The sequence below is a fragment of the Grammomys surdaster genome, unplaced genomic scaffold (assembly GCF_004785775.1).
Source record: "Grammomys surdaster isolate TR1022 unplaced genomic scaffold, NIH_TR_1.0 188, whole genome shotgun sequence".
Taxonomy (NCBI): Eukaryota; Metazoa; Chordata; class Mammalia; order Rodentia; family Muridae; genus Grammomys; species Grammomys surdaster.
The window spans coordinates 6,635,827-6,653,723 of record NW_021604633.1 but is presented as its reverse complement, the minus strand read 5'-3'; the positions used below and the strand labels follow the sequence as shown (position 1 = coordinate 6,653,723).

General features: G+C 38.3%; 1 protein-coding gene across 6 annotated transcripts in view; it reads right to left on the bottom strand.

Moving 5' to 3' along the window:
* Window positions 1–17,897, bottom strand: part of Cog5 (component of oligomeric golgi complex 5) — a 285,117-nt gene that overhangs the window by 169,987 nt on the left and 97,233 nt on the right. For all 6 annotated transcript variants that reach the window (XR_003711595.1, XR_003711592.1, XR_003711594.1 and 3 more), the window contains one exon: window positions 9,753–9,883. Coding sequence is in view for 2 of the 6 variants with exons in the window: in XM_028768901.1 (XP_028624734.1) it covers window positions 9,753–9,883 (131 nt within the window). In the remaining 4 variants the exon portion in view is untranslated. The remainder of the gene's footprint in view (window positions 1–9,752; window positions 9,884–17,897) is intronic.

Here is a 17,897-nt window from a genome sequence, read left to right as displayed (position 1 = left end):
AAATAAAATAAAATAAAATAAAATAAAATAAAATAAAATAAAATAAATCTTTAAAATTCTGAGCTTGAAAGATAACTTAGTGGTTAAAAGCATGTACATTACAACTTGGGGAGGTTCAGAGTTCAATTCCTGTCACCCATATCAAGCAGCTCAACAACTGCAAGTAACTCCAGCCCTAGGTGTTCTGATGCCCATGTGTGGCCTCTTTGAATACTTGCTCTCATGTGTGCATACTCCTACACAAACTGTTACTCAGGATTCTCTAGAGTAGCAGAATATATAGAAAGAATCTCTCTCTACATATAGAAAGGAGATTTACTAGAATGACTTATGGGCTGTGGTCAAGCTAATCCAACAACGGCTGGTTGAGAACAGAAAGTCCAAAACTCCAGTAGTTGCTCACTCCTTGGGTTGGATATCTCAGTTGGTCTTCTGTATATGCTGGAATCCTGAAAACGTAGGCTCTTATGCCAGTGAAGGAATGGGCTTTCTAAGGAGGTAAGAAGAAGCAGGCAAAGAGCAAAAGCTTCTTTCTTCCATGTCTCTACATAGGCTTCCAGCAGAAGGTGTGGCCCAAATTAAAGGCATATCTTCCCATCTCAGGATCTGGGTGAAAGACACGTCTTCCTATCTCAAAGATCTGGATTACAAGTGGATATTTCTACTGCAAATTAAGCAAAAATTCCCTGCCAGGTGCTGTCCACTGTTGGAATTTTAGTGAATTCCATATGCAGTCAAGTTAACAATCAAGAGTAGCATTCACACAGGCAAAATACAAGCATTTAAAGTAATTTTAAAAATTAAAAAGAAAAATCTAGTGCTTTTTATTAAAATGCATATATCTATGGTGAACTGACTTGGTTGAGGTTCACTAAGAACTAGAACTATATTTTTTTCTGTCTTTCCTTTTTCTGAATTGCTCATTAAAATATTTGTTAAATAAGCAATCTAATAAAATAGTAGATTGCAGTCTAAGTGTTTAAAGGACAGTTGTATAATACTTCTTAGACAAATAGTTAAGAAATTCCACATTAACCTTAAGTATAGGCTGACTTTTTATAAAGAACTTTTATAATTACTTGTTTGGTTAGCCTACAAAGCTGCAGCTCTTCCTGATGGCTCTGTTTTTGTTCTCCCGCCTCACTTCTCTCTAGTTCCCTCCCGTTCTTGCCAATCTCCTTTCTTACCAGTGGGTTTCCTCTTCTGCTTTCCCATCATATTCCATGCCAGTACCCTCTGTTTCTTCTTAATTGATTTTAAAGCAAGCATACAAAGCAAGCAGCTAATTGGTGGTATTTTCATCCACATATGTCATTATGCTTTGTTTTTTATATCTCCCTCCCCTAGAGCACTTCTCTTCCCCTTTACAGACCCACCTTCACCCTGCCAAACTGTCTTCTGTCTTAGTCACTGTTCTACTGCTGTGAAGAGTTACCATCTCCAAAACAACTTATAGAAGACAGCATTTAATTTGGAGCTCGGTGATCCAAAGGCATGTAAGCTAGAGTGTTACATGCCGCCATTGCTTTGGAGCTAAGAACTCAAATCTGATCCACGGGTATACAGCAGAGAGACCCTAGCATGGATGACTGAAGTCTCAAAGCCCTCAGTGACACACCTCTTCCAACAAGGCCACACCTCCTACTCCTTCCCAAGCAGTCCCACCAGCTGGGGATCAAGTTTTCAAATCTATGAGCCTGCTGGGGCCATTCTCATCCAGACTGCCACATCCTCCCTTCTGCTTTCAGTCACATGTACTCCTTACCATCTCTTTGTCTCCCTTTCCACACCCTAAGTTCTCTTCCCTCTGCCCCTCATATTAGTTTCCTTGTAGTCTCATAACCTATCGCCACTTCCTGCATCCTAGTTTTGCATTTGAGAGAAAACATGGTATGTATTCTTTAGATTCTGCCTTAGTTTAACATAATGATCTCAGTACACTTCACTCATTTTCTGCAGATACCACTATTTTATTTCTCTTCAAAGGTCAAATTTGTATAAAAATGCCACATTTTCTTTCTATTTCTATATCGATGGAGATCTAAACTGCTTCAGTGCCTTAGTTGTTGTGAATGGTGAGGCAATAAACATGAATGTACATATTTCATTACAGTCATTGTAAGATATAACAAAAAGTGTTATAGTTGGGGCATGTAGTAGTTTAGTTTAATTAATTAATTAATTTTTTTTGAGGAACTGCCACAATGATTTCTATAGTGGCTAAATAAATTTGTATTCCTACCATCAGTGTATATAAGCTTCCCCTACAAACTTGCCACTATGTATTGTTATCTGCTGCCTCATGATAGTTGTTCTGACAAGGGCAAGATGGAATTCCAATACAGCTTAATAGCAGGCCCCTGATGGCAGAGGATGTTGGACACATTTTCTAATACCTGTTGCTATTTGTATTTCTTCTTAAGTACTCTTTATTCTGTTTGTTGATGGGATACGGTTTAATTATTCAATTTTATCTAAGCCCATTTGTTTTTTCGGTTGAGCTTTTAAGGTCTTTTTCAGATAGTCCTTGCTTGTGCTTATCTCTTGACACATCTTCCATTAGTGACTTCACAGTTTTAAGATCAAATATTGGGACATCTGCAACATTGCTTTGTCTGCTTAGGGTTCTTTTCTTCTAGTGCTGTATAGAATGGAATTGGAATCTTGATGGGGATTATATTAGATCTATGGTTGTTTGTGGTAATATAGTCATTTTTACAGTATGAATTCTGCTGATCCACAAGCTTGAGAAGTCTTTCTATCCTCTGATATCTTCCTTATTTATTTATTCATTCATTTGTTCATTCATTCATTCATTTTAGTATTTTAAGATTTTCATCATAGACATCTTTTATTGCCTTGATTAGATTTATTCATAGATGTTTTATTTTTTTGACCTTTTTGACACTTGAGTGGGAACATTTACTAAATTCTTTCTTAGCAACTTTGCCAATGGCCTATAGAAAGGCTTTTGATGTTTCTATGCTAATTTGGTATCACACTCCTTTACTGAAATTATGTATCAAGTCTAAGAATGTTTTCATGGCATCTTAAGAGTCTTTTAAGTATGGACCCATATCATCTGAGAATAGGAATGCTTTTACTCCTTTCTTTCCTATTTGTACCCTTTAGTTCTTTCTCGTATTGCCTTAGCCAAGACCTTAAGCATTGTATTGAATAACAGTAGAGAGTGTGGCATTCTTGTTCCTGATTATAGTTTTTCCCCATTTAGCATATTTATTTGTTTTTTGTTTTGTTTTTGTTTTTCAAGACAGGGTTTCTCTGTATAGCCCTGGCTGTCCTGGAACTCACTCTGTGGATCAGGTTGGCCTCAAACTCAGAAATCCGCCTGCCTCTGCCTCCCAAGTGCTGGGATTAAAGGCATGCACGACCACTGCCTGGCATTTTAGCATATTTAATACAGATTTATAATGTGTACACCTTTTTATGTTTAGGTATGTTCCTCTGGTTCCTAGTTTCTTCAGGGCTTTTATGAAGGATGTTGAAATTTAGGAAAAGTCTCTCTGTGTCTGTTGAAATGATTGTGTAATTTTGGGTAAGTCTATATGATGTATTTATTGATTTTTTTTCCCTGTGTTGAAATAGCTTCACATCCTTGGTATGAAAGCAGTTTGATAATGGTTTATGGTATTCTTAATTTGGTCCTGAATTTGATCTGTAAATATTTTGTTGAAAAAAATCTACGCCTCAGTACATCAGAGAAACTGGCCAATAGTTTGTGTTTTTACCTGGTTTTGGATAGGACTATCAAACTTCATTGTTAATCTGGGAGACTTGCTTCTGGCTATCAAAGGCTTGCTTATGTGCTGTCTTCTGCTTGAGCTAAGCTTCTGGCTGCTTTACTTTTTAGTTTGCTTGGGATTCTGCCCCCATACGCTCCACAGTTGCTTCCCGGTGCTGTAATTTACTCTGGGAATTGTGGATGTTCCCTTTCCTCAGCCCTTCCTGTAGTTCAGTTTTCAACAGTACTTTCCTTCTCAAGATGGTGCAACTGCCTTCCCAGTCCTGCAGTAAAGAACCTCCTAAGTGTTGACCCATCTGCTAGAGGAATCACTGTCTCACTAAAGCTACAGTTGAGCTTGTTGGGCTTGTGTGAGCCTGGGCTTGTGCTGTGGGTGTGCCTGCAGTCTCTCTCCAGGCCTAGCTGGCTTACCTTCTGCATGAGACTTCTGCTGCCATCTTCCCAGTGCCTGGGGACAGCACAGCTGTAGTTGTATCTAGTTCCTGCCTACCTTCTGCTGCATCACCTGTCTCTGTCTTTGGACTTTTAAGGTGACTTAATGTGACCTTTGTTTTTTTATGAAGCTCTTTTCATTTTTCTGTAAGCAGAATCCACTCTTTCTATACTGGCTCTTCTGGACTGGCTGTATAGAGGCAACTGCTAGTTTTCTTTGTTACTCTGAAGTCTCTATCACCCTCTCCTGTGCTTCCCTCACAGTCCCATTTATACTTTTATTTCCTGCATTTATATATGAGTAGTGGGAACAGAATATCTCCCCAGTGAGAAATAGCTTTCCACATGGAGAGATCAATAAAGAAAAAGCTCTTTATGATAGTGGGGTTGGGGTGCGTGTGGCTGGTGGTGGCTGATGCCCAAAGAAAAGACAGCCTTAGGTAAGTGATCTGACTAACTTAGATACACTTTAGCTTTATGCATTCCACATATGCTGTCATCCTTAAATCTTTTAGGTTCTAGCCCCAGGTTACTCTGAACAATTTAAACAGAGACAAGATACTTTTTAAGCCTGGCCACTTGGAGAGATGAAAGATTTTCACAGCAAAGATAGAACCAGAATGTTTTCTAAGTACACCAGTTTAATTCTTTTCAAAAATTGTTACCTAGGATCTTCTTGTCCATTTGGTAGAATTATGTTTTTCCCAGAAAGAGAACTGAGAGGCTTTATGACAGCCCAAGTCTACACACTGGCTGTGATTCTACAGTGACCACTTGAGCTATCAGAGACATGTTCTTCAGGGATGGGACTAAGGGCTAGTGGATCCCAGTGAACAGACATTTACATGCTAGCATCCTTAACTTTACTCATCTCTAACTGTGAGTCACCGTCCTCTGCACCTGTGCTGTTGTGCCCGAGCCCCCCGTCTCTGCATTTCCCTGAGAAGACTGCTCAAGGGGAAATCCAAACTTAGGTGGTAGGCTGCCGAGTTTGTCTCCTTGTTCCTGTTTTGATTCTTGTTCCTGTTTTTATTCCTGTTCCTGTTTGTGTTCCTGTTTTGTGGGGAGTATAAAAGGGAGCTATGCAGGTAAAAATATAGCATTTGGTTCTTTACCAGATGACTCCTTGTCTTTCTTTCTCTCGCCCTCAGCCCTCGGCCGATCCAAGGAACTCAGTCAGCTATGCTGGCGTAGCTGACATCTAACAGCCTGGCTAGCAGACTGCTTATCTTTTGGGTGTCCTTGGGTAAGGAGAAGTATTCCCTTAGCTAAATTCTACTTTGTGTGATTTAGTGTCTCCTAAGAAAACCTATTTGTGAGGCTAGACAGGTGGGTCAGTGGTTAAGAATACTGGCTCCTCTTCTGGAGGACCTGAGTTTGATTCTCAGCATCCACATGGTGGCTCACAGTCATCTGATAATCCAGTGATAGGGGATGTGATGCCTTTTTCTGGCTTCTGTTGGTGCCAGGCACACATGGTGTACAGTCATATATGCAGACTACACACTCATACACATAAAATAAACAAGAAAATCTATTAACATCAATTCTATTACTTTGAGCTTCTTCTACATCATATGGACATATTTATACAAACAAATAAATGCATGTATATACATCTCTAATTTTAAATCTAGAGTCTGCATATGAGAGACAACCTGATATTTGTTTCTCTGAGTCTGACTTATTTCACTAAATATATGGACTCTGGTTCTATTCATTTTTCTGCAAATATTATTTGTTCATAGATGAACATAACTTCATTGTGTATATGCAGGGTGTTGAGCATGATTTGTTTTTGTCTCTTCTGAGTAGTGTTGTAAAGCTGTGCATGTGATGGTTGTATCATATTTCATCATATATAGACAGCCCATGATTGTCTGCTACACAGGATAGTATATCACCTATTACATTGCATTAGGCATAACGAGTTAAATGAAGATAATGAATACACTGAAGGCTTTTTGTGTGCCGTCAAGCCCTACTTTACTTTATATACAGGCATGGGCACCCCTGAACTTTTGTTGGGACCTGGTAGAGAAGGAAGCAGTACCTTGTGGATACTGAATTATGACTATATGTCTCTGTATAGCTTTAGTTTTTGAAATTCTTAATATTTTACTATAGAAGAATTGAGAGGCAAACCAATAATTCTAGCATAGTAATAAATGTCAAGGTTTTTAAAATTGAAGTACTATTTTTAAATAAGGATAGGCGATTTTAACATTTTTAAGGGAATTTTTATTTAAGAAATTCTGGGGCTTAAAAAATATTTTAAGCTTTTTATCTAGGTTAATAAATTGTATATATATACACATTTATAATTATATAAATTATATATAACTATAATTATATATATATACACATTTTAATAGATTCAAATTTTTATTTTGCTTCAGGTTTTAAATTCATATAAAATTAAAGGGGAACTAGCAACATTAAAAACTGTTATTCCTTAAATATTAATAGTTTTATGTTCATATCATATAAAGTTAATCAAAGGAGATTAAACAAGATAGCTCTTGTTTGTAGTGAAAGCCTGTGTTCAAGCAATGAAATTTAGCTAGAAAGGTGAAAACAACAGTGCACAGCAGAGTGGAGACTGTGTGGGGAGCATATGGATTCTTGGGCTTGATCCGTAGAGCCTGTGTGAGTCCATGTGGAATTATCTGCATGAATCTCAGAAACACAGAAGTTAGGGAACTTTGATTTTGTTGTAATTCAGCATGGTTCAGAGTTTGGGTCCTGCTCACTGAATGGCAGTATACTGTCTCTTTGCAGGACTGTATGGATCATGTTTATTAACATTAGCTATTAATATCAAATTTATCTGTCCTATTTAGATATATTAGGTATCCTTCTGACTATAATTTGGTTGCTGTCTCTGTATTGGGCTGTGATAAGAAAGCTATAAACTGGGTGACTTGCAAGCAACAGAATTTCAGGAGATTGAGAAATGGAAAACTGTAGTGCCAGCAGCTGGGTGTTTGCTGAGGTCTAACTTCCTGCTCTGCAGATGGCATCCTCTCTTTGTGTATTTATATGGTGGGAAGAGCAAACATGCACCTAAGGACCCATGTGTCCTGTAATGAGTGCTCCATCTTTGTCACCTCTCAGACAGCCCTATTCTGTCACCTTAAAGATTAGTATTTCAACATGAATTTGGACAGGCATATAACACTGAGATCAATTCAGCTTCCTAGATAATTATTCTAAAGAAATAGTGCCCTGCTGTGCTCATGCTGTCATTGGGGTTCAGTTCACAGAGTTTGCTGTAAACTGATACTGTGTCTCTGGGATCAGTATTTCTGAATTTAGCTGCCATGTCTCTTCCCTCCTCCTGACTCTCTGTGTTCATTTCACATCTGCTTTCAGGCTTGGCAAAGCTGATGGAATTAAGCCCTTGATCAGTAATGTCATTGAGGTAATTGTTGGGAGGCAGTGGATCTCAGTGCAGCTACTTCCTCCTGTTCTTGGAGAGGAACTTCTCTAGAGTTGGTACTCACTGGCTAACCCGGTTTCCCATGTTCTGCATTCCTACTCCAGGTTCTTCCATTCTCACTAACCTTCCCTCTGTCACAGCCACTGCTCTATTGCTGTGAAGAGATAGCATGGCCACAGCAACTCTTATCAAAGAAGACATTTACTTGAAGGCTTGCTTACAGCTTCAGGGGTTAATCCATTTTCATCTTGGGTTATAGAAAAAAATACAATAGAGACCACAAGGCAGGAACCATGAAGCTACATGAGAGGTCAGAAAGGGTGACAGCATCAATAGTCTTTTCTTTCTAAAAGTTTGATTGTAAGGAGATAAGGACATAGCTACATACTGAACAACAGCAAACCTGGAACCTTGGTGCATATCTGAAACCACAGCAGATGGGAGGCTGAGACAAGTTCTAGGCCAGTCTTGGACGCTGTCTTGAATAAAATTAAACAAACAAAACAACTACTGACATTCATATAAAAGTAGATGTTTTATTTTTGGCTCTAATTTTAGTCTTTTGAGACAGCATCTTACTGTATAATTTTGGCTATCTAAAAACATGTAGCTCAGGCAAAACTCAAACTCAAGATCCTCCTGCCTCACCCTTCTAAGTACTGGATTATAGGCTTAGCAGTTATAAAGAGTTCCAATAGCAGATTAGTTTTACTTCTTACTTGGGAGAAACTTTAGTATCTTTCCTCTTGGAAAGGGAAAGCCTAAGATTCACATGTACAAAAGAGCACAGCCCCAAATAACGCAGCTACAACACAACCCCTACACCTAAGACTCAGGGAAATCACAGAACAGGAGGTAGAATGATTCTAAGAGCCAGACAACCAGGAAACCTGCTACTAGACGGTATCTTAGAGACACAACAGAGAATCTGCATCCATAAACTCTCAACAATAATGCTGCCTAAACAAGACCTGCATTGTGACAATGCCATTGTCATGACAATGTGGAAATGGGAAATTAAATATGTCCCTAGTCCTAGATAACCACTGGCTGTTGAGAAGGGAGAATCAATTTTCTCCAGGAATGAGCTCTCGAACAGGTTATCCAATTACAAATGGCAAGCATTAAATTCATGTCCATAGGAGCAACGGTAAGTGGATTCAATAGGTTTGAATGCACACATGTAAGCATGTGTACATGCACTCACACAACAACGTTGCATATAGCAATAATAATTAGAGGTCATAAATGTGAGAGGGAGGAGACAATTGAGTTAGAAGGAGGCAAAGGGGGATGATACAAATATAGAACTACTGTTGAAATTCTAGAATTTAAAAAAAATGTAAATCATCAGAAACTGCCCTCCTGCAGACTAGACCCAAGCACTGAGGTAACAATGCACATCACCCACACTCACAAGAGCAGCCCTATCAACAGCCATCCTAAGGCCTCACCCGACCATTCAACTATTGGATACTGATGGAATCTGGGATAGAAGAAGTCACTGTCTTTACTTGTATACCCACTAAGTGCACAACCTTCAAATAGACAGCTTCAAACACATGGCCACACACACCACCCTGATTAATCTGTTAGTCCCAAAGCAAAACCAAGACATGAATTTGAGAAAAAGATTGGTGAAAAGGAGCTGGAAATGAGTAATCAGTATGCATTGTATATATGTACGAGTTGTCGAAGAACAAATTTAATTAATATAAACTACTAGGATAAAATAAACACTAGTTTATGATCTTTAACAAATTCATCAAACTGTTTCATCATCTCTATAAAATGTAAAAACAGTACTACTAATCTTACTATATTATTGAAATACACCTCAGAGAACACTGGAATGCCCCACAGGGCACTGTGTTTGTGTGTGTGTGTGTGAGTGTGTGTGTCTGTGTATCACATAAAAATGTATTTTACTTATGTTATACAGTAGAAACCTTGGGTGTATTTCAGAATTAAATACATAAAGATATGTTGTTTCCCTGTACTTGAACATGTTCTACTCTGCAACATGATCCTTCATGATAAAATTCACCTACGTCTCACCTTGAATCTAAAACTGAATGTGCATTTCTATCCCAACAGACTCTTCACACTTATTACCTGGGTCTCCACACCTTGCTCCAGCAGACGCTTGGCTTGATTTTCCACTTCAAGTCGAGCTCTTGCAATAAAGAGTAGATCATTTTCTATTACTTCTATTCCAGAAAGATCTATTCCTTGAGAGAGATAATCTATTAAAAAAATAAAATTTAATAGTCAGGAGCAAGTAAGAATTAAAGAATCAAAACTACACATATAACTTCTTCAAAAACACTATGGATTTGCTAAACTCAACTCATCCCCTCCCACCTTCTCTCATTGGTTTTTTGAGATAGAGTTTCTCTGTGTAGCCCTGGATATCCTGGATCTCCATCTGTAGACCAGGCAGTCCTGGAACTCACAGAGATTTGCCTGCCTCTGCCTCCCAAGCACTTCCTCCACCACCACCAGGATCCTTTTAAAAACTTACATTCTAAAACATGACAATTTCCAAATATCTTCAATTTAATCCTTCCTCTGCCTCCCAAATGCTGGGACTGCATCTCTGTGTAACAGCCCCGGATTCTATTTTACGTAACTATCCTGATAGTCACAGAAAATTCTCAAGCTCCACCTACAGTTTCAAAAATTGTTCTGTATAGCAAAACATTTGAAACAAATAATTCACAAATTACCTTAGCATTTACCATTTACATGACTATACAGACCTGAACATTATGCTACCAAATGAAAAAAAAAAAGTGGACTAACTAGTACACACAAACTTTCACAATAAGAATTATTGTAACAATACAAGATTACAAAATTGTGAGCCCAGTCAATAAAGTGCTTACTGTCACATCCTCTGTCCTCACATACAAAGCTACGTATGGTGGCACATACTTATAATTCTAGTGCTGCAGAGGCAAGACAGGAAGCTCCCTAGAGCAACCTGGCTAGGAAAGTCCAGCCTAAAGCACAAGCCACATGGCCTCCGTGAGAGATCATGTCGCAAAAGCCAGGGAGAATGGCTAGTAATAAATGACTCAAGGTTCACCTTTACCGGTACACTCTAATATATGTGTGTACCTTACACAGGAATGCATACACAGACATGAAACGACTTTGTAGCAGGAGCATAGTCCAAGACTGTCAACTCCATACTCAGGAGGCTGTGCCAAAGATATTGGAATGTCCAGGATAGTTTAGGCTACAGAGCAAGAGCCTGTCCAAAAGAGCCAAGAACAAGCAAACAGGAGGAGGAGAAGGAAGAAGAGGAGGCAGAGGGGATAGAGGTGGGAAGGAGGTAGGGGGTGGTAGTCATGGTTATATAGTTGTCTCTGTGTGTTCAGAGTTTGGATAATTTTAAAAATTGTGTGATTCCTTTTATTTTGATTACTATTGGATATTTCTAAAATAATTAAAATGCTTAAGGATGAAGGTTGAGGTTTAATTAGTTTAAATACAATTCTGTAGTTTTTAAAATATTTTATCAAGGCAAATTCTCCCTTCTTCCCCACTCCTTTTCCTCCCAGTTTTAAGATAGGGCCTCACCATGTTGTCTAGGCTAGCCTGGAGCTCTATTTAAACCAGACTGGCTTTGAACTGAGAGATCCACCTGTCTCTGGGAAGCAAGGGCTGAGATTAAATAAAGGTGTATGTCACTACACCCAGTCCTTCAAGGCATTATTTCTAAAACATTACATTTAATTAGAAAGATGGCTTCAACTTGCCAGTTAATAGAATATCAAGTACATTTTCATTTAATTAAAATTTTGTCTTCAATCTTATTAAAACATAACATTAAGTATGACTACAGCATACTTCAGTTAGGTTGTAACATATCAACCAGGTCAAACTATATTAAAGCATCCAATACAATACAGTACAATGTGATGACTGAACACTATATAATTAATTCCACACCAGAACATATACAGTGTAGTTATAATGTATGATTGCCCACTGTACTTCACCTCAGCGTGTTCTTTTTCTTCTCTGTTTTCCCCACCCCCACCTCCAAGACAGTGTTTCTCTGTGTAACAGCCCTGGCTGTCCTGGAACTTTGTAGACCAGGAGGCTTCAAACTCACAAAGACCTGCCTGCCTCTGCTTGCTGAGTGCTGGGACTGAAATCATGAGCTGCCAAGCTTGGCCATAGTGTGTTCTTCTTGGACATGTAGATCCAAAAGGGCATAACAAGGCTTACCACAATAAATGACTACTGAAAATACCTTCAAATCATCTGAACTCAAGTTTGCCTGAAACTTACTAGGTAATTACAGACAAATGATACACTCATTGAGCTTGAGGGAGTTTTGGATGAAAACTGGCAACAATACATACTTCATGCCCTAAGTGCTCTGTAAATTACCATCAGAATCAAAACATAGTAGTGAATGTCAAACTATGTTACATACCATTCCGCTCAGCTGTTAGTATAAATTGTAATATTCAGGGAATAAAAACAGGATCTCTTCTCTGTTTACTTGAGTGCGTGCTGAGTATGTACCCAGTCTTCCACATACGTTTGTAAGCATCCATCACTGAGCTACATCCACAGTCCTACATGTTTTCACTTAAAATTTAATTTTCTGAGAATTCTTTCTGAAGATCTTTAGATTCAAAAGATAGATATTACTTTTCCAATTTGTTATCTAAAAATATAAGCATAAAAATCCTGCTATGGAACTGAATTTAGCCAAGCTAGAATAATAATAGTAGTAAATGTTAATATTCTAAATTTAGTAAAAAAGTAAACAACTAGACACTTATGAAATGTCAGATTTTATAATTGTAGGTTGAGAGTGCAGTGAAACCAGAGAATTGAACTACTCCATGAGTGAAAAAAACCTCATGTTTGGGGGGGTCAAACAACCAAGGCTATCTGTGGGATGGGGGTTATAATAGTAGAAAAGGGAGCAGACTCCCTCACTTGAGGGTGGGGTCTTTGAGCTGATACAGCACTCTCACATGGGAGCTATTTCTGGATATAACAGAAATAGGCAGCACTGCTAACAGTCTGACCATAGACATTATTACTAAATGAAACAGAATTTACACTACTATGTGCTGAATTTCCTCCAGTGGCATAATGCACAAGATTAAGTTGATCTACTTGGGTTTAATGTATTTTCACCATCTTCTTAGACGTGAAAATTGATGAAACTAGTGCTATTAGTGAGAATCTACCTTTATTTAATTGTGAAAACTAATAAACTACAAAAAAAATCCAATCAAAGCCCAGACACACACATTAAGAGAATAGATAGTAATAATGGACATAAAAGCTTTATTTCAAATAATATACAATTTACTAAAAAAAATTAAGATACTAAGAAATGAATTCTGTCTTCTTCCATCATCGTCAGGTTTCAAGGACTGCTGCCTATGTTATTTCACTGGTTCCCTAATTTCTTTGTATTCTTTAGCTTTCAATCTAAATTAGAATTCAAGAAAAAAATATAAAGATAAGGTAAGTGGAATAAAAAAAAATCTACACTTTCAATCAGTGATTTTGCAGCTACTGATAAAAATAACACTAAAAAGAAAAAAGTGAATACATTTGGGCATAAGGTATTTATCACAATGTTAATTATAAAATTGACATACATATGTATGTCTATATGCATCATGTTCAAGTAAAATGTGTATGCATATTTTCAAGTATATATGTGAACATTTTAAAGTAAAAGCAATTTGGAATTATCATAATAATGTTCCAAACAAGTATCTCTAGGGCCAAAATATTACATTTGGCTGTATTCAACATGTGCCTGTGTGTGCATGAGTGTGTGTGGGGGGTGTGTGTATGTGTATTAGTGAACATGTACAGGAATGCTCATGTAGCACTATTGAGTACAAAACTGAAAGTCTACACCATCAACAGAACAAATAAAAAAAGCATAATACAGTCATTGAAAATAGTACTATAGATGAAACATTTGCTTAAAACTAAAATATATCTTATAGGGCCTTAAATAAAGATTTCAAAGAATAAACACATCAAGGATTGGTTGAGAGTCTGAACAGGTTAACAATGTATTATTTGACATGTGAGCATCTCAAAAGAAGCAGATGGGTAACATAGTGTGTTTCTAGTAAGACATCCATAAATTTGGTAGGCAGTTTTAAATGTTATACATTTTAAAACATAAAAAAGTGGCATTTTAATACTTTTCTTTTAAGTATCATACCTTTATTATATAAGTACTCTCAAATTATTAGAACTGAATTTTAAATGTTCAAAACCCAAAGGCTGAATCCATTCAGCCAAGGCCTAGGTAAGAGGAGCACACCTAGAGGAAGGTCTGCAGGTCCAGCTGGCACCCTCAGTCTCTCACACAGTATGAGGGGACTATATCCTTTCAAAGAAAGAGTCAATGCAAAGGTATTAACTGCCAACAAGATAAAGCCTATATAAATACCAAGCTCATCAAGAAATTGTATGAGGTCACAGAACTAGTTAAAAAAAGAAAATAAAAAAGAAATTACATAACACCATGATACAGAGCAGGCACTGAGAAGAGGATAGGGGGATTTGCACGGGTATGACTGAATCCCCAACACTCTCAACCAGCACCAAAATAGCACAGAGCCTCCCCTGGGTGTTTATGTGAGAAAAAGCAGAGGAATAAAAACTGACACAGAGACTGGGCAGCTGGCTATAGTCACCAATCAACAAAAATCGCTTCTTCCCACGCGTTTACTTTTCAAAGAGCATCATTCAAATGCATCCTCAGAAAACGCACAAGTAATCTTCAGATGCTCTGAAAGGTAGACGATATAGACTGGGCATTTCCTTCTACAGTTAACCTCTTTTTCTGTTTTAGACATACCTGTCTTAGTCAAGGTTGCTATTGCTAATGCAAAACACCATGGCCAAAAAACAAGCTCGGGAGGAAAGGGTTTATTCAGCTTGTATTTCCACATTGCTGTTCATCATCAAAAGAAGTCAGATAGGAACTCAAATAGTGCAGGAGCCTCAAAGCAGGAGCTGATGTAGAGGCCACAGAGGGGTGCTACTTACTGGTTTGCTTCCCATGGCTTGTTCAGCCTGCTTTCTTATAGAACTATAGAAATCTAAAATCACCAGCCCAGGAACAGCCCAAAATGGGCTGGGCCATCCCCACTGATCACTAGTTGAGAAGAAGTCTTTCAGCTGGATCTCAATGCAGGCATTTCTCAACTGAGGCTCCTTCCCCTCTCTTGACTTCTTGCTTGTGTCAATTTGACACACAAAACCAACCAATACCTGTGCGTTACCTTGTTCTTGTCCTATTTACAGTTACACACACTTACTTTTGATGGTGGTTTTGGTTGGAGACTAAACCTACAGGCTTAGCATGCATTTCACCACTGAACTATGTCTCCATCTTCATACATAAAATGTTAAGTATCTAGAATTGCTTCTGTGAAAAAAGTTACAAGATGGAACTGCTTATTTCACAGAGGAAGTATCAAAGAAACACCCATTCAAAGAAGCATTTTAAGTTAATTGATACAAATTATCAAGCTACTTAACTTAAAAATTACCTAACCTCTGTAAATGTCTCCTTTATCTCCTCTGAAGATGGGGTGAGGTGAAAAAACGAACTCATGCTGTGCAAATACAGAGCTTGGGCTGGGCCTATCCATAGGCCTAGGACTGGAAACTTCTAGTCTCCAAACAATCTACTCTTCCAAGTTGACTAAGTCAATCCTGTTTCTCTTCCCTTCTGACTGAATTGTTCTGCTCTGCCTCATACTAACTTTGGCAACATGTTCTAATCTTCTACCTCCTTCTAATTCTCTGGCTCATTCTGTCTTCACCTGTGTCCAGCTATTTTCTCTGAAACCTGTTCTGGTAAAATTGCAATACACACACACCAGCCATCTAAACCCCTCCCATCTTTTTCCCTCCCCTCCACCTTCCCCCTCTTTAAGCAGTCTCTCTTTCTGTGCTACATCTGACTCATTCTGTCGAATCGTTCTCTCTGCCCCACAGTTAGATGTTACTTTCAAATATGGCTGCTTCCTTCTACAAACTAACATTACCTTCATTGTTGAGGATTAAAGATGTATACTAAGGGCATGTCTGTATTACAGCCAGATCATACTATAATCCAGGGTATGTCTGTATTCCGCCCAGATCATATAGTCCTAGAAGGTCTTTAGATGTGATACCTTGCCAGAGCAGCCATGTGGCTGTATTAAAGTTCCTCTATAAGCCACACACAAACACAAAATTACCACTATTTAAAAACTGCATATGCTGGCCTAAGAAAATATGTTTATACATATATAAAATATATAATCAGATACAAACAAGGAATGAAACTAAATACTATGACATTTCATCTTGAATATGGTATATAGATTGTTTCCTTTGTTTATATCATTTTTTTCAATTATAACTGTTTATTACAGATGCTTTGATTTTTTCCCAATCTGTTTACTATTTGTTTTGTAATTACATTTTCCACATTAATTTCTAAATCCAGTCATGGAACACAGTGGTAAAATTAAGTATCTTTACACTAGTTTTTACACAGACCTGATTTAAAAACTCAGGTCTGGGGAGCAGGAGGCTAGAGTTAGCTCAACAGTTGGGAGCACTTGTTGCTCATCCAGAGGATCCAGGTTCAATTCCCAGCACCCATATGGTGGCTCACAACTTTCAAAGCTCCAGTCCAAGGGACCTCAGCTCATTTTTCTGACCTCCTCAGGTACCAGGCACTCATGTGGTATACAGACATATATGCATCCAAAACACTCACATAAAAGAAAGACATAAAATCAGGCTTAGATCAGTAAGCTATCTGGGCAGGTAGAAGTGCTACCTGATGATCTTGAGTTCATTCCCCAGGACACATGTAACAGAAAAGGAGAGAACTGACTCTCAGAAATTCACCTCTGGCCTCCATACACACTGCCATTGTATACACATGCTTACACAAATACACATACAAATGAATAAATGTAACTTAAAAGCCTGTTTGGACAAAAATAGGCGACATATAAAACTGATTTATACAAGACTATTTTTGAGGACTGATAATAACCTCAAGAGGTAGATATTACCATCTGAGATATTGCATAAACAGCAGTTACTTGAGACCTCTTAGGTTCATCTTCTTAGTGGCAAATTCTGCTTTCCTGCTCATTGAAAACTGCTGGGGTGGCTAAAGTCAGCACAGTGCCATTCCCATGTTGCTAGATAAAAAAGAGATGACTATCCATCATTTGGTGTTCAGGTATAAAGAAACAACAGTGGATTCACCTCCCTTGGCTGTAGGTACTGCAGCAGTCAGCCAAGGTCTGAATTTTTTTTTGGTGTGTGTGTGTGTGTGTGTGTGTGTGTGTGTGTGTGTGTATGTGTAGGTAGAAGAAAATACTTAGTTGTCTAAATAACATCTCTTACAGACATGTCTAGTATCTGGGAAGTGTTATTCCTTGGACTGTTAGAAACAAACCTAACAGTCAGTTTAGTCTTTGGTTAAACTTTACTGCTTGATGTTTAAGACTGTGCAGGTGACCAAAATTAACTATTTTCTTACTGTCCAGGCCAGTGAGAATCTGATCCTCAGGGGTAACTTGAGCTTGAGATAAATCTTTAGTTCCTCTCACAGGATGTGGAGGCATATACCTTTGATCTCAACACTCAAGTGGCAGAGGCAAGCTTGGTCTACACGGTGAGTTCTAGGACAGCTGGGGCTACATACAGACGCTCTTATCTCAAAAGGGCGGGGGAGGGGGAGAAAAAGACAACCTGAAAGCTGAGTAAAGAAAAACAATTTCATACCCTTCAAAGTATATAAGAAATACATCATAACCAATTTTCAAATTGCTTCCAACCAAAGACAGCGAATTCAATTTATTAAGAGAAAGCACAGAGGGAATAACTGTACTAAATGAAAGATTAACATATCACACCGCTCCACCCTCGATTACCTTTGAACAAGACCTGCACCGGATGTTGTCCTTCAACATTCCAGCACGGATCAGAGAGAGGCTCAGAAGGCTCACCACTCTGAGTAGTTACTGACAAAGATGGTTACTGGCTGGGTGAAGGGGACTCATTTTCTTCAGAGGTGTGGCTACCAGTAAGTTGCCACACTCCAGCAACAACACCTTTGGCCCGTGTTCATGAAAGCAAGAAAATCACACATGCACAACCATAAAACAAAAACATAGCAACAAAAATCAAACATAAAAATGGGACCAGGATGTTTTAGGAGAAGGGATT